Source organism: Sinocyclocheilus anshuiensis, unplaced genomic scaffold, assembly GCF_001515605.1.
Source record: "Sinocyclocheilus anshuiensis isolate Anshui unplaced genomic scaffold, SAMN03320099.WGS_v1.1 scaffold1053, whole genome shotgun sequence".
Classification (NCBI taxonomy): domain Eukaryota; kingdom Metazoa; phylum Chordata; class Actinopteri; order Cypriniformes; family Cyprinidae; genus Sinocyclocheilus; species Sinocyclocheilus anshuiensis.
Genome location: NW_015555711.1, coordinates 1310050 through 1336723, shown reverse-complemented (window position 1 = coordinate 1336723; position 26674 = coordinate 1310050). Strand labels below are relative to the sequence as shown.

General features: G+C 40.3%; 2 protein-coding genes across 4 annotated transcripts in view; both read right to left on the bottom strand.

The window, feature by feature from the left end:
- The window catches only part of LOC107671991 (bcl-2-like protein 1), a 22071-nt gene extending 1096 nt beyond the window's left edge, over window positions 1-20975 (bottom strand). Inside the window, exons 1-2 of one of the 2 annotated variants that reach the window (XM_016465015.1) lie at window positions 20742-20975; window positions 17651-18355 (exon numbers count right to left, since the gene is read on the bottom strand). In XM_016465015.1, coding sequence (XP_016320501.1) covers window positions 17651-18226 — 576 coding nt within the window. In that variant the 5' untranslated portion in view covers window positions 18227-18355; window positions 20742-20975. Of the gene's footprint in view, window positions 1-17650; window positions 18356-19836; window positions 20079-20741 lie in introns of those variants that run through there. The other variant, XM_016465014.1, reaches the window with a different exon arrangement.
- A 678-nt stretch (window positions 20976-21653) lies between these two features.
- LOC107671990 (brefeldin A-inhibited guanine nucleotide-exchange protein 2-like) overlaps window positions 21654-26674 on the bottom strand; it is a 37491-nt gene continuing 32470 nt past the window's right edge. For both annotated transcript variants that reach the window (XM_016465013.1, XM_016465012.1), the window contains 2 exons: window positions 26359-26476; window positions 21654-23263 (listed from right to left, as the gene is read on the bottom strand). In XM_016465013.1, the coding sequence (XP_016320499.1) occupies window positions 23096-23263; window positions 26359-26476 (286 nt within the window). In that variant the 3' untranslated portion in view covers window positions 21654-23095. The remainder of the gene's footprint in view (window positions 23264-26358; window positions 26477-26674) is intronic.

Below are 26674 nucleotides of genomic sequence, written 5' to 3'. Positions count from 1 at the left end.
CACACACACACACACACACACACACACCCACACACACACACACACACACACACACACACACACAAAAAACAGCTTAGAATGAGATTTATTTCTATAGGAACAGACTCATAAACCAGTAAATTTTATAAAAACATGAACACATATAAATTATAATAATTACTTGAAATAAACAATTACCACGGCCCCATCAGTAGTACAGTGAAGGTAACATTTAAGCACTGTAACAAATACTGTCACAAGCTATTCATAGGAGGAAAATATTACCACACTCAACCATCCAATAACTGACAAGCTCATTTCAGCCAACCGTTGAACTCCTTCAGTGCCCCTCCCCCCCAGGCCCTCCAATAATCCCACCCTTCCTGTGACAAGTTTGCGTGCACAGTGAGTTCATACAATGACCACCAGGGGGCGAGATTTACCATGCCTGTTTCTAAGACTTCACTAACCTCATTTCTCAGCAGGATTCTGTAGCAAGCCCAATTTTATCTGAAAAGCTGAAAGGGGATTTCAGGCTTTATAACGTAACCTGTTTCCTCAGGGAACACACAGAATTAGAGCACACCAACTCCAGACGGAGGCTGAAATAACTCAACCGAAGCACTGCAGTAAAAATCTAATATGACTCATAAACATGTATGCTTCCATATAACCCAGACAATTTCTGTTAGGACAGAAGCATTTTTTTTCTTCAACGTTTTCTCAGTTGGATCTTCGGATTCAGAGACAATACAATTTGTTTCACTGGTATCGAATTTTTGTCAAAGGTATTAGAGCAATGCAGTGATCAAGCCGAAAATATTCTGTGCATGTAGCCAATTACAACACACACACACACACACACACACACACACAACCCTCAGACGCCCACCCCTGTTTTCCACTCAAGAAGACTGATGTCATCCTCCAGTCTTTCCCTTTGCCCTAGTTATCTACACAAGCTTGAAAATATGGGAAGAAGAATGTGGAGGACTTAAATGAAACCATCCGACGAGTTCAAAACGTGCACTGTCTCAACACTTATCAGTAATTTATCAGCGTTTCTCTTTACAATGAAACAAAACGGGAGGAGATGTCACAGCATGTAGCAGGAAGAAGTTTATTTGACTGTTTATTTTGGGATTTTTCAGAGTAAAAAGGGGCAGGTGGCTGATGGCTGGTGTAATACTGATATATTTTTAGTCTGTGATACTATTATACAAGTTAAAATTTGAAAATATATTATAAAACACTGAGAACAAACTTTGGTATATGGCCAAGCAGACCAAATATATTAACCAGTTATCAGCTATTGCTAATTAAAAAGCACAATCAGGAGATGGAAAAGAAATGATGGGGAGAAGAGGATATGGGAGTCTTGTGACACAGGCTTGACTCAAAACTCTGCATATAGTTTCATATGCATAGCAGTTCAGTAAATCAGAGAATGTGTTAAATTGTTAGTTCACCCAAAATGAAAACATCTCTAATTATTGGCGACATCAGAAATGGGTATTATATAATAGCACATTTTTGAACATTTTAGCAATTTAAAAATATTGCCGCGGCACCCCGGTTGGGAAACACTGGCATAGACAACAATGCAAATGTTCCCAGGCCCAGAAACGTAGTAAGGACATCGTTAAAACAGTCCATGTGACATCAGTGGTTCAACCGTAATTTTACAAAGCAGCGAGAACGCTTTTTGTGCGCAAAGAAAACAAAAATAACAACTTTAACATTTCTTCTCCTCCAAATCACGTCTTCCGCCATTATCAAGAGTACCTCTGCACATAAACAACGCTAAGCCTTGTTTACATGCAAAGGAACGTACGCGCATGTGTCGTGATAATCTATAATGGCGTGCGTCCTAGGGTGACGCGAAGGAGAAGAATTGTTGAATAAAGTTATTTTTGTTTTGTTTTTGTTTTTTTTGCGCACAAAAAGTATTCTCGCAGCTTCGTAAAAATTACGGTTTAACCACTGATGTCACATGGACTATTTTAACGATGTCCTTTCTACGTTTCTGGGTGTGGGAACATTTCAGTTGCATTGCTGTCTACGCAGGATCTGAGAGCTCTCGGATTTCATCAAAAATATCTTAATTTGTGTTCTGAAGATGAACGAAGGTCTTATGGGTTTGGAACGACATGAGGGCGAGTAATTAATGACAGAATTTTCATTTTTGGGTGAACTAACCCTTTAACCACTAGGCCATAGCTCCAGTGCTTTGTCACCATAGTTCTGCATATTAATACTCATCATAATCTATTCTAGCAACTACACTAAACTCATGTTTCATAGAATCTGAGATGGATTGTGAATTGTTAATCATTACAAATATCTTTACATCAATGCACTAAAAATATAACGTGCAATAATACAAAAAAGCAACAGCTAGATGTCGTCATATGAGTGTCTGATGGAAGGACAATGGACAATCGAAATACAACTGATAAGCCTCGGTTATATAATCTGGGGTGGAACGGTCAAATTTATTGACAGGTACTTTGTTTTAACTGACAAAGAGCCTGAAAGAGCTGGATGAGGAGAAGGAAGTACAGGTGCATCTCAAATTAGAATGTCGTGGAAAAGTTTTTTTTTCATTTATTTCAGTAATTCAACTCAAATTTGAGTTGAATTACTGAAATAAATGAACTTCTCCACGACATTCTTATTTATTGAGATGCACCTGTAAGAGACAGTCAAGTAGGTGGAGAGTGTTTGGATATGAAATGTGTGACAGGTGTAGTCAAGGAGATGTCCGTTGCATAGATGTGTGCAGTGAAGTAAAAAAGCAGAGTGATTTACATAGGAACAAGATGAAATTCGTAGGAATTGATTTCGTAAGTGTGAGGGAGGGGTGATGGGAGTGGTGGGGGCTGATAACAGACCAGCAGTTCCAGAGCAGAGAGGTTATCACAAACAGTGACGCGGCACATGACAAGTCGAGTCCAGAACTCACTTGACACAGATACCCAAAAACACCCACAAAAACACCTCATATATGCACAAATCTATGATAAACAACATCATTAATAATAATAATAATAATAATAATAATAATAATGATTACAATTTCTCCAGTAGTTATATTGCTTTATTATTAATTATCGAACTAACAACTGGACTTTTACTATTCTGTAAAAAATGATTGCTTAGAAAAATAACTGCATACAAGCCACATAATTTGATGTTTGACTCATATCTGTAACAAACAGTGAAAAAAAAAAAACTCAACAGCAATACGACAGTCAAGCTCAAGTTGAGCAAAACTCCACTTAAAAAAACGAACCCAACACACTGTACTGTACAATCCTACAGAACGTTTACTAGCCTATGAGAACAATCTAGTATAAAAGTGAACTTCGGTGTCAACGCACAGTGAAGAGTAAATATAATTTCTCTCATGCACTTCCTCAGGCACGCCTTTGTCAACCATAGGTAGTTTAAACATGACCCACGCTGACCTCATCATGAATGGCGAACAGAGAGGGCGTGCTGCAGTCAATGCAGTCAGATGGCATGATTTTGCATCACCCTTTAACAGGTACATGAGTAACCCCTGCAGGAATGCTAACAGTATGTCCCTGAAAGCAGAACCAAGCCTAATGCACACACGCATTAATAAGTATCAGTCTGTGAAACTGTGAGAACAAGGTGAGAACAATGTAGATTGGTATGACAAGAATGTGACTCTTTGATTACAGTCCAAGTCATAAATCTAAGACATGTTAAGGCATGCTTGTTGGCAGTAAGATTATGGTGCAACACACAGCAGTACACATCCTACAGTGTTTTATGTACAATCGAGTATAGGCACAGGCAGTACATGTGATAGGTGGATCCAGGAGGGGCAGATATGGAGGTGTGGCTTTACCTTTTGAGCTGACATCTTTCATGCTGAAGTTAGTAAGCAAAATATCTCTGTGTCATGCATATAATATTATTTGTTATATATTATATGTATTTCTTTCATGTTCACTCCAATTCCATAATCATCTTCATTTTGTGCTAACCGGCAAACAACAGGCAACTACAATTTCAGTTCCTTAGTTTCTATTTCACCAGGCATTTTCGATATTTTCTTATGTTTACTATCGAAAGTGAACATTGAATCTGTAATCAGCTCAACTGCTTTAAAAAAAATTCAAAAAAGATCATAAAATAAATCTATATTAATTGAGCAGTTTAATCCAAGTTTTCTGAAGAGAATTGTTTTATATGATGAACATGTTTAATTTCAGCTTTTATTTATATATAAACATTGATCAGTGCACAATACATAGAGCACACTGAATATGGTAAACGGAGGCTCAAATGTGCTTTCTTGATGCGAGATTCATATGGATTTCTTTTACAATCTTTTTCTAGAGTTTTTAGAGCAAGAATGTTTCAGTTCTTTAGACTTTCAGTGGAGTAACAGACAAATCTCGGGTTGTCTTCATTTCTTGAAAATGAACTAAAGTCTTATGGGTTTGGAATGACATGAGGATGAGTAACTGATGACAGAACTTTCATTTTTGGGTGAACTAACCCTTTAAAGTGCTCCTATTATGCTCTTTTACAAAGTCTTGATTTTGTTTTGGGGGTGTACTAGAACAGGCTCTCATACTTGGTTGTTCGAAAAACACATTATTTTTCACATATTTTACATTATTACAACACCTCTCTCCCCAGTCTGGCATGAACGGCTCGAATAGTTCCTGTATCAAATGAAGGCCCGCCTTCTGAAATACGAAATGTGCTGTGATTGGTTAGCTGGGCCAGTGTGTGTTGTGATTGGCACCACTCGGCGCCTGGTCAGGAAATGTCATGCCCCTTACCATAGCTGCCTGCAAGCTTCAGTGTAAATATTGAGTCAAAATCAAATAAATTTGAGCGCAATTTAAACCCGGATGATTGTACCAACTCTAAGTTCGTCTGCCTTGGGAAAGCTAGCGTGTCTCCGACATGGTGATGATAACACTCGTTGTAGGGATGCACCGAAATGAAAATTCTTGGCCGAAGCTGAACAAAATTAAACACTGGGCCGAAGGCCGACTACCGAACACGTTTTTTCAAGGAAAGACCTCAGTGCTTCTTTTTGTTGACAAATGATTCTCATTACGAATTTGGGAAGACGTTTGTTGCACGTATCGCATTGTCACAGGTCTTGTAAAAATTCATAAAAATTTGACCGAGCAGCTGACGAGTAACACAGTTTCAGCACAGATTTCCCTCGCACTTTGGACTTTGAACCCTGCCACCGCGAGCTCGTGCAGTGCTGTTTGAACATGTGCAATTCCTGCGTGTATTAGAAAACATATCATTCTGCAGTTTATTTAATTGTTTAAGGGCATTTCGCGATTTTAATCATCATAGAGTAACCAGCAACAACCACCCTTCCTCTTCTCATCGAAGACATGCGATGCAGTACTAAACAGTCTCTCGCTGTCAGTGCTTGTAATGATTTTTGCGTCTTTCTCAGACAGCTTTAAATGTTTCCACACTGCCGTCATGTTTGCTGCATTAGCGCGCGCCTCTATTTGATCGCGTCACGTCTTTGTTCGATACAATTTATTCTGTCTTTTTGCTTATTCGGCCAAACACCGAAAGTTTTTTTGCTATTTTCGGCCGAATAATTTCGGTTGCCGAACATTCGGTGCATCCCTAACTCATTGCCTTCTCTAGTGCAGCTCAACCAGGTCTCGTCCCATTCGTCGATCTTTGTGATATCACAAATCCCGGGAAAATATGCTTTGTAGTCCAAACGAGTCGTTCGTTGTTTTTAAAAAGTGATTTCTGTTCAAATAAAATATCTCCTTTTGAAGTGGACTTTGAGCTTTGTAACTTTGCATATCTTTTTTATGCTCAAACAGCAACATTACAGACTAACTAAAGTTGAAAAAGTGAAAAAGCATAATAGGACCCCTTTAACAAAATGTAGGGGCTTAATAATCCCAAGCCCACCAAGCCAGGTACAGCACATGTCCTGACATGTCTCTAACAACACGGTGTAATATGCCTGACCATCATGACAGCATTTGTGACTCGCTTTTTAAACAGATCATTAACCAACGTGACTCTTTGTATATCTTGCAACAACACCTTGAAAGATCCACTCCCAAACTCCCACTGATCCACTGTAGGTGTGACTGAGTAAGAAAGCATTTATACACAAACACAATCTGTCAAGAAAACCTGATTTTTTACTGGCTCCAAACAGCACTGAGGTTGTGCGAACGCTCCCAAGAGATACCGGCTGCTAGGCAGCGGTGACTGCCAGGCGTGTTCCATAGCCCTATCTGAACAAAGAGCACATACAAACCAGGCCCTACAGGAGAGAGTGAAACCAGGTGCAAGGTGTCTGCGTTTTGTTAGTTAGTATAGGCTAATATCCAAATAGAGGCCAAGAAAGGGGCCAATTTTGTTTCTGAAAGGAACACTGTGAAGGAGAGGTACTAGAGGGGTATATAAGCTGGCACAGATGATGAGACCACAGAAACACAAAGTCATCCTCACCACTATATTGCTACAGTTACAATAACGCTACTGAGCTACTCTGTTGACATCAGTGTATTACATCAAGCCCAGCCTCATCCTGTTTGAAGAGGAGCAATTTATTCATGAAAGAGAGAGAGAGTGTGTGTGTGTGTGTTTGGGAGATTATGAGAGTATCGTACAGAGAGTTCAGTTTGGTTCGGTCGAGTCAGAGCACTGGGTTTCTCCACTGTTACACCATCCTGACCCTTTAACCCTTGCCATGGCGTTAGTGAAGCCAGTCACTTGCTTTCCAGAACAGCTTGTTCTGTTTCAGCCAGATGATTGATGATGAGCACACTTAGAACATAACACGTTTCACAGAAACACAACGTGGCCGCTCTTCTGTACTGATTAGAGAACACTGGTGTGTCTGTACAGAAGCTAGTGAGGGATAGGTGTGATGGTTCACCATCCTCCATCACCTTTCTTATCGATACTTCTGTTTCAGCCTTTTCTCGCTTTTTTCTCTCCTCTGAGAAAAAATGAGAATAACTACATCTGTACATATCCTCAAGAAAATACCCATGCAAGCCTCTATGCTAGGGTGTTCTGTATGGTTGCTTATTTGCCATTTTGGAAAAGTTCCCAGACAGCTGTAATCATTTTGGGTTACAGGAGCTGTACTGTTAATACATTTGAATAGAACCGTGCCGAAAATCTCTAAAAATGTCAGTCAAAACTACATTTAAATTATGTTTCTAACTTGCCTCATAAATGCATCTTTAGCTCAAATAACACTAAAAATCTCTTTTGCAGCCTGGTCCAGTAATATGGACGCATGTTATAGAGTAAATAAACTACTAATACTAAATCCTTTTGAATAAGAAGTATGCTTTATATATCATGAATGTAATCCAGACATAATACGTTTGTGATGTTATCGTAATGTGACCTATAGACGTCAGTTAAGTTGCTTTACTGCCATTCACAACTCCTCTCCAATGGCCTCATGGGATTGTGAAGTGTACATTGCATGCGCACTTCAGAATCTTGCCTGAAGCAGTAGGTCATTCAGGTACTTTTTGGCTACTGTTTTATGAATACTGTGAATTCAGACATACTACTCGTTTCACATACTGTTTTTTATATTGTAGGAAGTACGCATATTCAGACGGAGCCTTGGTCTCTTCCAAAGTCAAAAGACCCAACAACTTATTCCCTATGATATACTGGTTCCTCAATATGACTCCCATCTCTTGGCCAACGTAAAGCGCTGAGACTTTCCCCCCAAATTTAATAATGTAAATTGTCTGATCACTTAGAAAAATAATAGCATTAATAATAGTCTTCTCAGCAAACCACATTTGAGGTATCATTGATGTCCAAAGCATAAACAATGCAGGTCGAGTTACAAAGTTTAATCCTTAGGATTATGGGTTTGTTCAAATCCCTAACCCTAAGCAATAGTAATAACTATTCCTAGGAAACACCACCACTGAAAGAGCTCATCCTGGATATCTACAGCCCAAGGCTGGCAACCAAACAAAGCAGCCGAGTTCCCAGCAAATGAGAATTCTAACCTGGAATGTTAAAGAGGTTTCCTAGCAAAACAAAATAGGCTCTCGCTCTGAGATACTTTCTGGCCTCTCTAAAATGCACTGAACCTGAGTGGTGAGACAAGAGGAAACCAGTGGGATTCTTTTCTGCCGTGAAGCCCGCACACCAGCACTGAGCAGAACAATTACAGAGAGGCCGGAAGGGCAGGATTTCCTCACGATCGCTGAGGAATGCTGGACACCCTCATTCCTGTGTGGAAATCAGCTGATAGGAAACATGCTTTGAGGGAGGAAAACAAATTGAATTCCAACTGTGCGGCATCAACAACCGGCCTTGCCGTTTCTCGCTCAATCTCTGCTGAGTCACTCAGACGTCAAGCTGAAACCGGAAATTTCCAGTCCACTACTGCAGAGATGGTGGAAAGAGTAAGAAAAAAAAAGAAAAGAGGGAAAAAGAGGACCGAAGCAAAACAAACCCACCTAAACCATCACAAGGCAGGATATGTGACAGCCATGGTCATTTGAGAATTACACAAATGTTGCAAAACAAACAGGATGTCAGTTTTTTTAAGAAGGTGAAATTGCATTGCAACATTTTTAGGGTCAAAATAAACAACAACAAGGCCAAAGACTGGGTTTGCCACAGTTACTTAATTTCTGATCAAAATGATGGTCATTAACTCTTCAGTTCAGGTCAACAATGTGATGTCACTTACTCTAATGGCGCTTTTCCACTGCGTGGTACGACTCGGCTCGGTACGGCTCAGTACGGTACGGCACGGCTCGGTTCGGCTCGGTTTGCGTTTCCACTGCAGTTTAGTATCGCTTTAGAGTGGGCGGGATTATTCACATGTCATTATAGTTGCGCCGCCTCTACTGCCGCGACTCCTAAAAAACTTTTTCATTCCGCGTCGCCCCATCAAGCTCTCACTGGATCCGCTCCTCTGCTATCAACGAGAGGAACGTCGGAAACCCCCCCAAAAGTGAACTGTACCGAGCCGTACCATGCAGTGGAAAAGCGCCATAAGAGGGTGATGCTGTAAAGGCGTTTTACAGCAAATGGGATTTCTGATGTCAGCCTGGTATTTACCATTTTAGCTGTCAATGACATCAGCACGCACCTACAGGCCAGGCAAACATTTATAGTCTATCACTTTTTATAGAGAGCTCTGTCTGGTTTATGGCCTGTGGGTTTAGTGGTTCACAGTTAGAGTAGCTCATTCTGAGTCACCTCCTTAATGGTACAGACACAATGGTACTGCCAGCTTCCTATGGAATAGGCCTATGTACCTTAAATCTCATTAAAACGATATATTTATCCCTGGGTTAAGATACATGTTATCACCCCTTTCAATCTGACTTTGAAGTGCCAATCCTAAATTGTGTTGCCTGATGTACAATGTGAAATAATGCTATTCATATTGTTGAGCGAGTTTATTGACAGACTACCAATCATAAACTACATAATTATTTAGTTCAAATGGGCCAAACCCTAACATTTTTTAGCCCAAAAGATCAAGTTCTAAATATGGATCCACCCATTTTAACATTTCAGCTAATATGACAAGGTAATTATTTTTATGCTATGGCTGATATTAAAATTATATATTATTTTGACTGAATAAATGAAAAATGATCATTTTAAATGTTTTACATGGGAATTTAGGCATCATATTATGATGTAGTTAGAGAAGATTACATTTAACAGTGTTATTAAAATTGTGTAAAATGTAAAATGGTGACAAAAGCAAAATAAAATATATAATATTGACAAATAAATGAATAATAATAATAATAATAATAAAAAAAAAACACTAATATCAGCCACTTCTAAACACTTATAATTTGGCAAAACGGACACCAACGGAAAGGTTCTCTAACTGTTTAACATTTCAGTAATCCAAATACAGGAAGCAGCGCCCTTGATGAAAACCAAACATCAGTTTCCCAAGCACAGAAAGTACAGTCACCTTGAAACCACAGCAACACTGGCCTGGACAGATGATTTTTCCAGCAACTCTGTTGCCTCATTCACAGTAACCGCACTAACGGTTACATCCAGTTTTCCCAATTACATCAGTCTTTGCCCTGAAACATCATTAGTGTTTCATTATGTAACGGTTTAGCAAGAGGTGATGACACCTGAAACATAACACAGGTCTGAAACCCCACGCCTCACATTTAGCTGACAATTAGAGCAACAAAACAGACTCCACTAAACCCACGGCCCAAATGAAATTTAGACCACAAACATCCAATCAGATCACAGCATGCAAAATAGTCTGAGCGGCACACCTCCCCGTTTTATTTTAGGTCGTATATCTGGAGGATCTGTCTGTGGGAGGTGTTCTTTGTGCTTGCCTGGCAATGTGGCCATGTTTGTGCGTACCGTAAATGAATTAAAGAAAAGATTAATGAGTCAGGAGAGTGGGGCTCAGACTCCAATCTGTTCCGCATCTCACCGGGGAGACATCACCATCAGCTTCCATTCTGTCAGCCAAATCCCAATGAGCCGGGACACACGCAGACTACATACGTCCATATACATACAGATATTTGGACACACATATGCAGCCAGATTTTCTGACCTAAACCTGCTCTTACAGGCAGACATAGCCTCTGGGGATATTTGTCAAGAAACAGACTGTAAGACTTATGCATATTGGATGATGCTGAAACAGAGCATGCATGCAAGTACAAGAATGGTGTGATGCCAAGATATAGTCATGCTTTTTAAATCACAAATGCTCCACAGTCTTCTCAAAAAATTTAATGAACTATGTGTTGGTGGCAACCTAACCAGCCCAAAACAACCAATTTTCAGCTGATTTGTCGACCACTTGCATGCGAAGGGGAGTTCAAGAATCTTATTTGAAACAGTCATTATTTTTGAAATTCCATTTGGTGACATTAGTGGAGCAGAAAATATATTTCTGAGGAGTAGAACAAGGTGGAACCTAGAAAGAGACTCATAACAATATGACTGATGACACTCAGAGATGATATCAACACACTTTATCAGTCACTGCGCCTACATCGTCATAGCCTTTTATTCATGGCTGATTCTAATCCTACAGATGGGGCCTCAGTTTTTTCTCCATAATCTGATTTTAACAAGAAGCTATATGGGAATGAGGGAAAACTAGATAGAAAAAGAGGGGCTTTACTGAAAGGGCCGGACAGAATATAAAACATACAGAATGAATAATGAGTGAGAAAGAGAGAGAGGGGGGAAATTGCTCATGACCTGATTTTCCAGCATAAGCCAGTTCTGTTGAAGCAGAGCAACAGTCATGTTATGTCCAGAGCGGCACAGGCGAGAAAGCCGATCTGATCTCTACCCCGTTCCTAATCTGGTATCAGCCAGGCATCACACACTCAGACTGAGCTTACATTCTGAGTCAGGCCACTTTCTCAGTCCTACCTGAGACGGTCATCTCTGGAAAAACCGTGTTGAGCTCTGGTCTCGAATGACACCATCTCTTTATGACTTCATTTCAAAAGTGCAAACACACTTATAAATTCAAACACAAGCACACTAAAATGCTTAAAAACAATGCTTGATTTACATAGGAAAAATGATGTACAGTAATAAAATACATACACCAAAAAAATCCCCCTACATTCTCTGCATAGCTAGAGGCTGTTCAGCACAGCACATTAGGAGCAAAAGTGAAGCGCAGATGACCCTTTATGAAAACAAAGCACATTTGCTTTTTTAAAGTCGTAATTCTGTCAAATGGACAAGGAGCATAATGTGGTCCACTGCTCTGTGGAACGGCGACAGAGCCGCTAAAAGGTTAGCGGGTCCTTTCAGTGGGCTGTTATTTGTGTTATTAGGGGCTAATTGCAGTGCGGTTCGATGATGCTGGATAATCTTGGCTAAAGTGCATTAGGAGAGCTGGGCTTAACGGTGCAGATCACTCTTTCGCACCACTGACCAACACACAGAGAAATGTGTGTGTTTGTGTGTGTCTGGAAATTTTTAATTAGCAAAGAGGAGCTTCAGCTAAGAAGCTAAATCCACTGGAGTTGAACATGCGTACAAAAACACTGGAACAAGACGAGAAAAAACGTGTGGGAAAAAGTTAGCTAAAAATACACTAGGTGTATTCACAAACACTTAGGCGAGAGAAACTAGCGACATCACTGCTAACAGACAAAAATGTGCTTTAGTTGGGCATATGTGCATGCATTTAAAGGATGTTTCAACAAAAAATAAATAAATAAAAAATTCTGTAATTTACTCAACCTTATATTATTTTAAACTCCGACTTTCCTCCATGGAGGAAAAGAGAAGAAATTTCGAAGAATGTTGATGCTGCTCTTGATTGGTGAGAGTCACATGGGTTTGGAACAAATAAATGACAAACTTTTATTTTTTAGGTGAACAACCTTTTCAAAATCTGTAAAAAAAAACAAATCTACATTTCCAACCTCTACCGTTCCAGCTACATGGACCAAAACAATTCTTTCCGTGTTTGGGACGCTCCGTTTCCCCCCGGTGACCCTGGCAGAATGGATCAGCCCAACCTTCTTTGAAGGTGAGGCCAGAACCCCGTCTCCCCCCTGCCTGTGACATAAGAGGAGTACACTAGCATAGCGTTAGTCGTTTTCTCCATCTCTCTTCCCCCTCTTTCTCTCTCACTCGCTGGTGACAAGGCTGCAGGAACAGACTGAATCACACCATCTGTTTACTGCCATTTTCACTCAGTCAGCACACACAAACCAAGCACACACATAAAGGCATGTGCATGATATAGTTAAAAAATGAAGTCACCTTGTGAAATATAAAAAGAATTTCAAATTGTGGCGATGAACTGAGTCAAAAGGTCAGGGCTGAACTATGACCTTGAGAATAGCAATGTTCAGCGCCACTGCCAACAGCAACAAAAACATTTGCTGAAGCTTAAGCATGAAATGACAATGAGATCTGTTCCAGTGTCTATGGAGGACAACATCACATCTGGATCAGTGTCTCCACTGCTGCTGTCACTGTGTGTTTACAGCCAAGCTACTCACCTGGACGCTGCAGGCGTGCATGTGTGTGTGCACACCCGCAGCTCCTTTGTTTAAGGTAATCACATGCTCAGCGTGTGCTATACCTTGAAATAATCGCGCAAATGAGAGGCACGTGTGTGTAAACGCATGAAATGGAACAATAATGCACATATTGCATTTAAGATGCGACACACGCGGTCCAAACCCAGACACAATTGACCAGGAGCACAAAAGCAGACGTATAGTCAGTCATGCGACACACAGGCACAGAGTGGGCGGCGCTGATGTATCGGAGCTTGACGAATGATTGCGGGAGGCAGGCCGCAAACACGCATGGCCATCGCGCCTGCCAAATCGATAGAGATGACCAGTAAGGTGGAGGGATGATGGATGAACGGATGAACGCAGAACGAACGAGACAGAATGAAGGGGTGAACGGGGACACTAACGGCGGTGACGTGGTCATGTTGTTGCATGTCTGATCTGCAACACGTCCACCCACGTGAGAGCGAGGGAAAGGCGGGGGAGATAGACCAAAAGAAAGAAACAGAGAATCGAAATGAAGGAAGGACACGAGATGGAGGCGGTTCTAAAAGTAAAAGTGATGGAGGATGGGGAGTAGGGGGTGGTCCCATGGGTGTTCCTTGTGCAAACATGATAGACAATGGGATGAGGGCGTGTGTGTGTATATGGTATGTGTGTTTGCATTCGCATGCGTATACGTTTGATGAAACTCTCGGTAACAGCCATACGTCACACAAAGACTTCTGTTGTGGTGACAGTGATTAAAACGTGCTAAAGGCGGGCCTTTGTTTATCAGCATGCATGAGCGCATTACTACTAGGTGTGTGTGTGTGTGTGTGTGTGTGTGTGTGTGAGAGAGAGAGGTATGTAATTAATGATTGGTTGTGTTTGGAAGTCACTGTTCTAGTTAGGAGCAGAGTGATAGTGAAGGAACCTCGCTGGACGCTAATGAGGGTTTCAGAGGGACTAACACAACACACACACAGACACTAAAATAGGAGTAATGAACAAAGCAGGTGTAATAAGAGTGAAAAAGTATGGATCCCCCCTCCCTCTGTATTGTTATTTTGCCCTCCAACTCTCATCAACTGCAAATAATTTATCCTGTACTAGCCTATTCGAACAAAGGCGGTTACCCTGAGCACATTCACATATAATTCAAGCCTAATTGGTAATATCCCCACGACCCCACCCCCTCAGGCACAGGACTCCTATAGTGGCGACTCATTCACGTCAGTCATTCCCTTTCCCAGTCCCTCTATTGAATAGGAAACAATTCTTTAAAAATACTAGAACTGAATGACTTGCTCATGCATTCTTCTATAGATGCAAACAGTTAATAAATGATTAATGATTTTTAACCCAAACCATCATGGTGATCATGCACAAGGAAAAAGACCTGATGTGACCGCACCTCTGGGCATTATTACTGTATCACTGCAGATCTCCCCAGAGCAGGAGAGAGAATAACAGCCTGACATGCAGGTACTGTAATACACCTGCATCATACAGCTGCCAGCAACTGCGTAGGCAAAGAAAATGATACAAAAAGGAAGTTGAAACTGTGGCTGTGTGGGAGGGGAAAACTAGCATGCACAAAATAATCTTGAGTATGCGAGAAGTGTATGAGTGAGAGTGAAACATGAAATGGGCATTCCCAGCTTCTCCCCCAGCAAGGGGACGTCCCAGTGCATAGAACAATAATTGCTGGCACCCTTCGGTTTTTGCGTCAGCTGCTTTTAAATCTCACTACAAAGCAGACACTGAGATGAATAAATAGCATGAGAACCCCCCACCCACCATCAAAATGCGTCGAGGTGTGGAAAAATGCTCACTAGAGAGAGTTCGACCATGAAATCGAGCGTGCATGTGTGCTTATGAACGCCACACCACTGACCTGATTGAGACAGAGCATCCTAAAGACAACTGCTGCATAAGTTCAGACTGAAATTGATGCCGAATGTGACGGAGATGAAGACGGTTGAGTGGGAGTCTGCAGAAAGGTGGCCTACATTCATAACACATGCACGTCTGTCTTTTGTATGTCAGACACGCAGACCTCATTTTCCTTCCCCATTGAGGAAGTGACATGAAGAGCACACTCCCACAATTTCTGCTCAAGATGAACCAAAACTGCAGCTGGGTGCCTCAGGATGTGAAACCTCAAGAATTCATTCATTAGCCCATTGTAGTGCCATTCAAGTCTTAAAACACAGCATAATAAATCGGCCAACACTTTCATCGTCCTCAACAGTGGGCATCTAAAGCTGCACAGATTGCAGTCTTTCATAGGTTCATTCTCCGATTGTAGCCGACAGTGCTAATCTCTAGGGCTGTGCGATACTGAAAAAAAATGCGATACGCGATACCTTATTAAAAAATGCGATATTTGATATGCGATACGATATTGCTTACAGTGTGGAAAACGTTGACCTTTTGCAACGTTTTGATTTAAGTAGCCTATTATTAAAATGATTCAAATATCGCACGCCGTTGCTATATGCATATCGCGATATTCACATTTGCGATATTTCTGTGTTTTCGATATATCGTGCAGCCCTACTAATCTCTTTAACAGAATTACTGACAAAAATGTTTAGCGAAAGTTTTTTTTTTTATTTTGACAATGATACCGTAGGTGAGGCAAAAAAGATAATTGAATTATTTTAAAGCATACTGTTGATGAATATATGCAAGATTAATGCATTAATGTTTTTGAAGTAGAAAAATCTAGGTTTCAAAGACAGTTTTCAAACGCTATTAAAAATACTGAGGCATGTTAATATTAATATATATAATGTTTAAATATTTGGTTTAATTTGCACACTTTTAATTTAAATGTTATTTTTGTAGACAAAAATTAGATGCAATGTTAGTCCTTAAAACTGGATAAAATTAAATGACATGAAATATTGACTGAAATTTAAAAAAAAAACAAAAAAAACAGGCTGGAGGCTCTTTCTGTTTATGCTAACAATGAAGACAGCAAGATTGTTTGAAACTTTTTTTTTTTTTTAATTACACATTTAAGATTTGTTGTGACTGTTGTGTGCCTTAAAGTTCTCATTCCTAAGGTCACATGCTTAGAGATTCAAGATCCAAATGTATAGATAAAATGACATGTTGACTTTTACTTTCTACACAGTTCCGGATTCTTTGTGCAATCAAGACATCACAAGACAGAAAAAAGTAATGTCAAGGGAAGAAAAAAAAATGCACGCTCTAGAACAAAACAAAACATGATTTTGTAAATGACACATTGACAAATGAAAATAAGCATCTAAACTACAAAAAACAACTAACAAAACCAGTCTGCTAATCAGAGTCTGTTCTCTGCACCATTCAATAAACCAGCCTTGTTAAAAATGACCTTTACAATCCACTTCCATATCTCACCCTCACCCAATCAGATCGCAGCCCTGATCACAAAGAGAAAAAGCTGACTGGACCAGGACCCCTCCATTACCTGCCACTCGTCCAACCTACATAAAGAAGAGAACCAGCACAAAGGTTTTCACATGACTTTACTCATGCCCGCCTTTCATCACTGGACAGCTGATCGAGGGGAAATAACACAGAGAAAAAAAATGAAAACAATAAAAAGGCAAAAGATGAAAGGAAAATAATGAACTGTCAGTGCATTCCCCTCCATTCTCAACCATATGTGCTCATCTCCCACACGCTTTTGACTCTGCTCCGTTCTGTAGAGTTTCGATTGGGAATTAAGACTATAGAAATCAATAATCAGCTGACCAGTAGCTGTGGTTCTGCTATCTTATCTCCCATTCCTTTCCCCTCCACAGAGTTTCGGCATCCCCACCCAGGCCCAAGAGAGGGCAGGTGCTAAAAACAGCCCCGTCTGGACCCAAGGGAGCCAGCAGATTTGGCCATGCAAAACACGATCTTTCATCAATAACATCCACTTTTCCTGGACTATTACAGTCTGTTAAAAGCTTCATAAAGTATTTGAATCTCAAATGGCAACAGAATTCTTAACAGGAAAGACTACCCAAAAATGTAAATTTCTGTCATTTACTAACCCTCATGTTGTTCCAAACCCATAGGACTTAATCTTCAAAACTAAAAATAAGATATTTTTAATGAAACCTGAGAGTTTTCGGTACCTCCATTGAAAGTACAGGCAACTACAACTTAAAAGATCCTTGATCTTCTGGATTCATGTGGATTCGATTTACAACAGCTTTATGACCTTTTTGGATGTTCTAGCTCACTTTTGGTTACCTGGACTTTCAATGGAGGCACAGAAACCTCAGATTTCATTAAATATATCTTCATTAGTGTTCTGAAGATTAACCAAAGTCTTACAGGTTTTGGAACAACATGATGCCGAGTAAATGACAGAATTTTCATCTCTTTGTTGAGCCCTTTAAAGAGACTTTTTCTATATAATATAGAAAAAGTCTCTTTAAAGGACTCAACAAAGAGATGAAAATTCTAAGATTGGCCAAGGGTGGTTTAAATGCAATGAACAGATATCTTCTGATCCAACAGGACAATTTGAGATGGAAATAATTCAAAACTATATACCTGAACAGGTTACATACATAGAGGCTGCTTGATCAAACTGAAGAAAGCTAACAAGGTAGAAGTTACTTTCAACTCACCCATCCTCCTTGGCTCTGGATCCAGGGCTGAATTTTGTTGTCTAGGTAGACGGTCATCCAATCCGCGATGTTTCCCACTAGCGGGCTCATCTCCTTCTCCACGCACTCAACACACAGAGCCCCTCCGAAGGCAAACAGTCCCACGATGCGGCCCCAGTTGACGCCGTCGCGGAACACCTCATCCATCACGCTCTCGAAGCTCTGGTACGCTGTGGCAGGCGTGATGTGGAGCTGCGAGGACAGGTCGTTGAATGCTTGGGAATAACGCAGCTCAAACTCGTTGGCAGAATCGCGAAGCGCCTCCTTTACTGCATCCAGACCCCCAGTCCCGTTTGTCTGACGCTGGGGGGTTGAAGCGGGGGACCTTGGTGGGGTCCCAGTGGAACCAGTACTTGTTCCGTTCAGGGAGCCATTAACGAGGGTCGTCGTTCCTGCTGCCTCCTCATCATCATTCCCTTCCGCCGCATCAGTCCGATTTGTGTCTTCTGTAAATTCAATGTGATTGTAGGGGTAGTTCCTCTGTGAGAGTTTATATTTAATAAAAAATACCACCAGTTCTCGGTTATAGTAAGACATGATTCACGTCGTTGCTCGTCGTTCTCCGATGTCTGAATATCCACTCACTCGTTCTTAGAACACAGTGCACACCCTTGCGTCCTTCTCAGGCTTCTGCCGACGCTCAGGGATGGTGCAATGGCTCATACCCTGTGGTAAGACAACAGTGCAATGAATTGATCCGTAAATACGCAATCATTTTCACAAACAGGGAGAGGAGGGGGTCAGGGTGAAACTTTGGAAGAGGTTAAGGGGCACTGAAGATAAACAGGTTTTTTTTCACCCTCTAAAGCCCTCTTACTTAATGTAGAGGCTTGATCAAAGGAACAGATGGTAGCCTCTCATCACCTGCCTCCTATGAAAAACATGGACAATGTCCTCTCTCCACCTGTCCAAGACATGGCTAAATGTACACTGACCTTGACATGAGTGAATTTAAGCAGCAGGGGGCAAGAACAGCCAGCGTGGCTAGAATTATGATTCCCTCATTTCAACAAATCTATAACGGACCTCAATTGTGGTGCCAGAAGATCCAGCCAAGAGTCACAGACAAAAGATACCCAAGTGCTTTAAAATGTTGACAACTCAAGTATAATCTTAATGAATCTTAATGTATTTGTATAACCTTTGCTAAATAGAATAGACTAAAATTAATACATTAATTTATCAATCTGTGCATTCATTTATAATTACATATATGCGTTATTACAGATCAAATCTATACAATGTTTTGGAATTAAAACGTCTGATCAAGAGAATCAATCATTCTGCGACTATATATCTGGATACGAACGATAGATAGATAGATAGATAGATAGATAGATAGATAGATAGACAGAACCAGTAAAGAGATTTTTAAAAAACTGTATTATTAAATAAATTGATTAAGTGACTTTTTTGCTGATTTCGTCTTTTGTACGACATCACGAGCGCGGGGTGTTCACGCGGGGCATTATCTGACCGCTCCTGGGAAAAGCGCGAGAGTTCTCAGGAAACACTGGATCAGCCAAACACGTGCTGACAACAACGAGGCTCAGAGCACAACACATGGCCATTTCAGAGGCTGCTCATTTTGTCGCGGAAAAATTACCAAAAAATATATGTATTTTGTTACTTAAGAAATTCGGACACTCATTCTCTGTCCGAATATGACACGTATTGTCATTGCTTTATTCCACATGTAATATACATAACATTTACATATATAGTACATGATGTGGTCGCACTTACTGATTCGCTGGATTGATCAGCAGACACTTCCAATGAATGAATTATTTAAGATTCTAATAAGGAGACACTCGGTGTGTTTACAAACACAATGTCAACGCACAGCACAACACACATTCCCACAACCGCGAACGAGCGTGTGTGAATACCTCCCAGACAAAGCTATTCAGTGTTTTATGTCAGTGTTCTCAAGAAACAACATTTTTCTTAAAGGAAAGTCTACATACAGTAGTGGCTAAAATATAGATTTGCATTTAGACCAAAGCTTTTACCGACCAACTTGTTAGAAATGACCTAAAACAAAGTCTAACGTCAACATTTTTCTACTGTGTCTCACGTTATCGTGCTTATTGACAACGTTTAAGATAATGACAACACGGAGAGTTAAAAAGCACTCAGCTTACCAAAACACAGTCTGCTCACTCCTCGTAGATTAAGTCAACCAAGAAACAGCTCCAGAGAGGTTATGTGAATAATTATAGTTATAGATTAAGCAACAATATCAAATAGAAACTGCGGCAGATCAAACGTAATAATACTGCGTGTGTGAGGAAAAAAACGAGCCAGTGCTGGATATTTCTCTTCAAAGCAGACCTCCCCTCTCTGTGATAGGATATGATCACCTAAATGACGGTCACGCTGCCTAACCCAACCATTACGTAATAAAGGCTCCGTTCTAGGGCCCACAACAGAGGCCGAGCGGAAACAACCGGTCAGTTCTGTTGGGCAAGACGTATCACTTTCAGAGAAGCGATCGCACAGAATCACTTCAGTCCGAGAAAACGAACATAAAAGGACCAAATTCATAATTATTAGCCATATATGTCCGCTGATCACAAGCAGAGGGCGAGAGCTCTCCAAATGTCGCCCTGTCTATGCTGAGGAGAAACCGGAAGAAACACTGGATGTAGATTATTATAGCATTTCTTAATATTTTATAGGTCAGCATACAACTAGCATTTACGCATGTAAGTGAAATCTAACATCCCGTTATGTTTTATTTACGAATGAATGCAATACATTTAATGCATTTCTGCACGCATTTAAGTCATGATGAGAAACACCGTATGCAAGCAACAGAGCAAATTAATAACAAGCCCTATATAATTGATGGTTCTTGCTAGCCAAGAATGCATTTCCTGTAAAATCCAAGCCAACTACGTCAATCTTTCCCCCTTCGGCTAGTTAGCCGTGTAGCTATCGTCATGGAAGATGGACTGGCTGTACAGGGAAACGCGAAATCATTTGGATGCGGGTGTAAAGATAACGCTCCCGTTTCAAAAACGCATCGCAGACCTTTGGTACTTACTCGTATATTTGGAAAGGCAAATTCCTGATCTCCCACATGATCGATGTCGGCGTGTTTCTCCTCGACCAGAGCGCAGTCGGTATAGAGCCGCTGTCGGCAGGGCTTCGGTGCTCTGAGCAGTGAGCACTTAGCGGCGCTGGCTCAGTTCCACCCCTTCAGAGCTGCTCTTAAACTAAGGGCCTATTCATATATTACAGTACATCAGATGTGGACTGAGTATGCTGGCTTACGGAGTAACTACTTTACTCACTCCAAAGTCGTTCATTAAAGCTTAATGTCATTTAAAAAGCAACATTCTGTTATGTTTTAAAACGCTGAGACGCGCCATTCAGTGTAACTGCTACTAATACTGATGACTTAATCTTCACAAACTCGCAACTTTTACACATTATGTGGTCTTAAATTACTGATATAAATTCTGCTCAGTAGTTTTCTTCGTCTAACTACAAATATTTGGATATGTATACTTAACGGGCGGTAATAATGGGCATTTTAAATAACCGTAAACGGTTTGAGCTCACTAAACAAAGAGTGGCAGAATTACTATGGTAACCTTTGTTACCCCAAAACGCGCGTGATGCGTCTGTGACAGCGACACCCTGTGGCGCATGTAAACGAGTACAAATCTTCGCTTTTTTAATTAGAATGAAATCATTCATTTCATATGCTGGTGTTGTCGTGATATAAAGCATTTGTTTTCTATCTTTAAAGATTCAAGGAGCCTCCATCCAAGACTCTGTCAAACAATAGACCCCTATTATAAAAGAACAAACATTACTACATTATTTATGCATTTTAGATCGTTAGACAAAGTTAGAAATTCGGTAAGGGAAATGTCATAAAAATATAAGGAAACTCAGTTCCCCTCATTGAAAACCTGGAAGAAACAACATGTACAGTTGGAGAAAATTCAATGGTTCAGACTTCAAACTTTAATGATTACTTCACCAAATGCTTGTAAGATAACATCACAGTATGTATAGAGTCGAACATTATTCTGTATATTTTACATGAAAACTTTACACATCGTATTTCTTCATATACTATATATATTTATATTTCCCAGTCTCAATGGGAGGCAAAGTAGACATCCATAGTTGCAAGGAAAGGAATGCTTTTCAGAAAATATTTAAATGCACTTCAAGAATGAAATACATAATGAAAATGAATTGGGAGTTGAATCTGCACTGGTAATACACTAGTAAGTCATATGCTGCAGGGGTTTAATGAAGACATACCTGGATTATAAGGTACATTTGTATTCCTGTATTTCCCCCACTTCAATTGTTTTATGATAATGTGACTGGCATCCATCACATAAACTTGCTGATTCAGTCTAACTCCAAATCAAGAGCGAACAGCACTTGCAAAAATGAAATATTAAAAAAAGCAAACTTTAGTGCACTAAAATTAAATATTCATTAGATGTCTTAAGATTTCAATGATCAATCTCTCTCTCTCTCTATATATATATATATATAAAGAATGAAAAAAAAAAACCTTCAATAAATGCAATAAATTTGAATATGATGGAAACCAAATGAGCATGATGTGTGTCATGTAAGGAATGGTAGTGTCGGCCTGGCCTGGATTAGCAAGTGTAAGTTTTGACACATGTAAAATAAACACAATGCTTTGAAGGCAACCGTTACATTCTTAGGACAATTTGGAGTTTAGTGTGAACACATCGAAACCAAATTAAAGTCTTTTACCACAAACTAAAAGCATTTAAATGCAAAAACCTGCTTGAATGAATTTAAATCAGAGATGATTTTTTAATTGTATGATGAATCAATAAGGGACAATGAAAATGGGCCATTGTTGGACCTTAAATCCTTAAATATACCATTATTCACTGGCGCAAACTCATTGCACATCAGGTGTCTTTTACAAGCTCTTAGTAACGGGATGATTTCATTTCTGTATGTCTCTTTCTTCAGCCTTTAAAACAGACACAATTTTACAGATAGGACAAAAGGCAAAACAATGAAATCAACAGACAATCAAAAACCAGATATACAGCAGTACTGGTAATAAATTATTTTCTCAGCCATCCAAAAGAAAGTCAAAATAAAAATAAACAAATGACTCATGACTCTAACAACACAGACGAATGACACAGCAGAAGCGTCACCCTGCTGGGTCACAGTGCTGTTCTCTCATAGGGGAGAGACTGACGGCGTGAGTCAGGAACGGCAGGGGAAAGTATGGGACAGTCACACACAGTCATTCTGCGTTCCCGTACAGTCCTTCAAATCACAGCAGAGGCTTATACACGCAGACCATCCATCCACTTTACAGCCTCGCTTTCTTCCCAGTTCATCTCTGAGCTGTATTCCCAGTTCTGATCCGCGTTATGATGATGGTGAAGGCTGCGCTCTGCCCAATTCAGGAGCGGCGATGAGGAAGACGGAACCGATGCGAAGGAAAAATCGCCGCAAAGCAGCGCGAAGCTCCGGAATGAGGTCGAACTGCATCATCTCACACAGATGGTGGTAGTAGCAGGAGGCATGAGGCTTGAACTGAAAGAGAGATGACAATGTTAGGCATTCACGGGCTGACATCATTTTATTTGATATTGTTTTATTTGAAATTTAATTACATTTAATTTAAGTCTTAAAGGGATAGTTCTCCCAAAAATGAAAATTACCCCATGATTTACTCACCCTCAAGCCACCCTTATATGACTTCCTTCTTTCAGACAAATATAATCAGAGTTGCATTAAAAAATGTTGTGGCTCTTCCAAGATTTATAATGTCAGTGAATGGTGGTTGAGATTTTGAAGCACAAAAAAGTGCGTCCATCCATCAAAAAATACTCCACACACTCCGGGGGGTTAATCAAGGCCTTCTGAAGTGAATTTATGCGTTTGTGTAAGAAAAATATCCATAATTAAACCTCGCGTAGCCAGACCTTCAGACTGACGGCAGAAGGTCTGGGAACCTTGGCCACTTTGAATGGCCAAGACCCGCCCAAGAGGCCATATGACTGACAGCTAAAGCAACCAGTAACGTTTTCTTTTGTGCCACGTCATGTTTATGGTAGGCTTGCCGCGATAGACGGTGCTGACGGTGATACCGGTGTTAAGCCGCAACACCAGTTACGTCACTTGCCCACCGCGTCACCGACCCCCACCGTCGTTTTGATTTTTTATAGTAATAAAAATCATTTAGTTCAGTAAAAGAACAGACACTACAATTAAAAACTGAACGCGGCTGCTCAATGCAGCGTGCCGAACGACAGTCGCATCACAGATCAGATTTAATTTCTCCAGTGAGGAGAGTGAGTCGAGCTGACTGACAAAAAGAGTGGGTGAGACAGACAAGACGATCACGGATGATTTAGTTTCGAAACTAGATGAAAAAGCGCCTGTTTGGCAATATTTTGGATTTTGAAAAACCTGTTGATTTTGCCGATAATCTAAGGAGATTTTGGTAGTTTTTTTAAACATTCGTTTCTTATTTAACCCTTTGAAGCGTACGATCTCACCAGTGTGATTAGAACTTTCAGTGCGTCACGTCATCAACTGCTGAATTTAAATCCGCTTTCACGCTTTGCCTGGCGCGGAGTCAGATTGGACGCGCTGAGCGCTTGTCATATTATCACAAATATTCAGTGTTTTCAACCATATAATACTTATTTTAGGTTTCAGACATTTAAATACACATAAGTACTAGCAAAACCATACATTTACAGTTTGTAAAATGCACGCTGATGTTTATGGAAACGGCAATAATGATCCTTACAAATATAATCTGACGACATGTTTTTATTGATATCATATACAGATTGTGTAGGTAACTATAAAGTTTACTCTGCTCTTCTCCCAGTTTACCGGAGACCTACTTTAACGTGTTTCGGGAGGAGAGGATGAATTTGCGTGTTGTAAATCCCACAGCTCGGATGCAGCGCGAACTAACATGATGGCGCCCATCACCCGGTATAAGCTATTTAAGCTATTTAAAAGCGAAGGAAAGCGAGGAAAAGAGGGAAAATTCAAACGAACTAAAAACGAACAATTGTTTTACTCCGAATTGCCGCTATTTGAAAGTGAAAGTAAAATGTGCACGCCGCTTTTACAAGCTATTTAAAAGCAAAGGAAAGCGAGGAAAAGAGGGCACACCCCGCCCCCGCGGTGATACCGGTAATACCGGTGTTGTCACACGTCGATTAGGGTCGCAACCCTAGTTTATGGGCGTTACCCCACAGTAACAGACCAGTGTGTAAAACTCTTGGACATATTTGAAACATTCTATGCCGTGCACTTTAGATATTTCACATACTTTTGAAAATCCAGCTTGTAGTTGATCCTAAAAAGTGCTCATCATCATAGCTGGAAACATGACGGCTTTCTTCTTCCATGAGGGGGTTTGGTGCCACGGCATCTTTATTTCAAGGCAGAACGTTAAAGAACGTTTGTTTTGCTCTCTCCTCTGCACTTCCGCTACATCCTACCTACGTCATCCGCTGGAACACCACTCTCTCGTGAACACGAGTATGACAGAGGAAGCTAGAGATTACGGTTTATGAAGTTTTAAATATGGATATAAAACACATCGATTTGCATCAGGAGGCCATTATTAACCCCCAGGAGCTGTGTGAAGCACTTTTTATGATGGATGAATGCACTTTTTTGGGCTTTAAAATTTTGACCACCATTCACTGCCATTATTAAGCTTGGAAGAGCCAGCACATTTTTAATATAACTCTGACTGTGTTCGTCTAAAAGACGAAAGTCATAAAGTACATCTAGGATGGATTAAGGGTGAGTAAATCATGGGGTAATTTTCATTTTTGTGTGAACTATCCCTTTGTCTTTTCAGTTAGGGGTTTCCCTTAAAGACCTTTTGGCAGAGTGTCAATCTGGAGTGGAATGCCGCTGGGAAAACCTGATATTATCAGAGGAGTGATGAATGGAAAAGTGTATTTTAGTTATGGACAAGGAAAATCCCCAGGGCTGCCAGTAGATTGTCTGCGTAATAGCACAGGTCTCTTTTACATATAAAGGTCATCACACACCTGCAAGCTGGTGTTTCAGCAGGGTGCTTCCTGTAATAAAAGCCTTAACTCAGACCCCTGAAGGTTAAGAGAGATATCCAAAACAAGTCTCTCCTACAGGAAATAACACCCATTGGCTAATTATCAGACTCACCTGTCTGGTTAATAAGGACACTATTTTTGCCTTCCGTTTTTCTTGCTCTTAACGTGGAACATGTCAATATTTTACAATATAAAACCAAGATCTAGTGGCTGAACCCAGCCGGATGTCTACTTAATGTCTGAATCAACATGAAAGGTTGACCACTGTCTTTAACCATCTGATCAAGGAGCTCAAGTTGAATTGTAAAAAAGACACAACCTGTGTTGTTGTGACTCTTACGTTTAGAAAAATGTAACATCATTCATAAACTCCACATGGTGCCAAATATATTGAATATTCCACATTTAAAAAGAAAAAAGAAATATATTTTAATCAAACAAAAAACCAAAACAAAAAAACTTTTTCATGGCTGGTAAGAAATATGTATTGGCTGTTGAGACAAAAAGTTCATTTTGGGCCCTGCATGTAATGTTCTGGTTCAGTGAGCGGGTGTGTTTGTTTATGTATGTTATTACTTTGTCATCAGGCAGTCTGAGTGTCCGGGTGAGGAGCAGCAGCAGGAGACTTGTCCAGGCTTCCCGGTGGCTCTCTGAGGTAAGACTGATGAAGTAAGCCAGGGCTTCACTACACACCCTAAATCAAACAAACACACACATATATTGTTACTGTCCCAATACCTTCCCGTACAGCATATGTAAATCAGACCTTGATTATGAGACTCATCCCTCAATGTTTTACATAAAACAGTTCCTACTGCTTTTTTTTTTTTTTTTTGAGTCATACAATTGATCTGATTATTACACATCCAGCAATGAGTGCAGCACCTATATT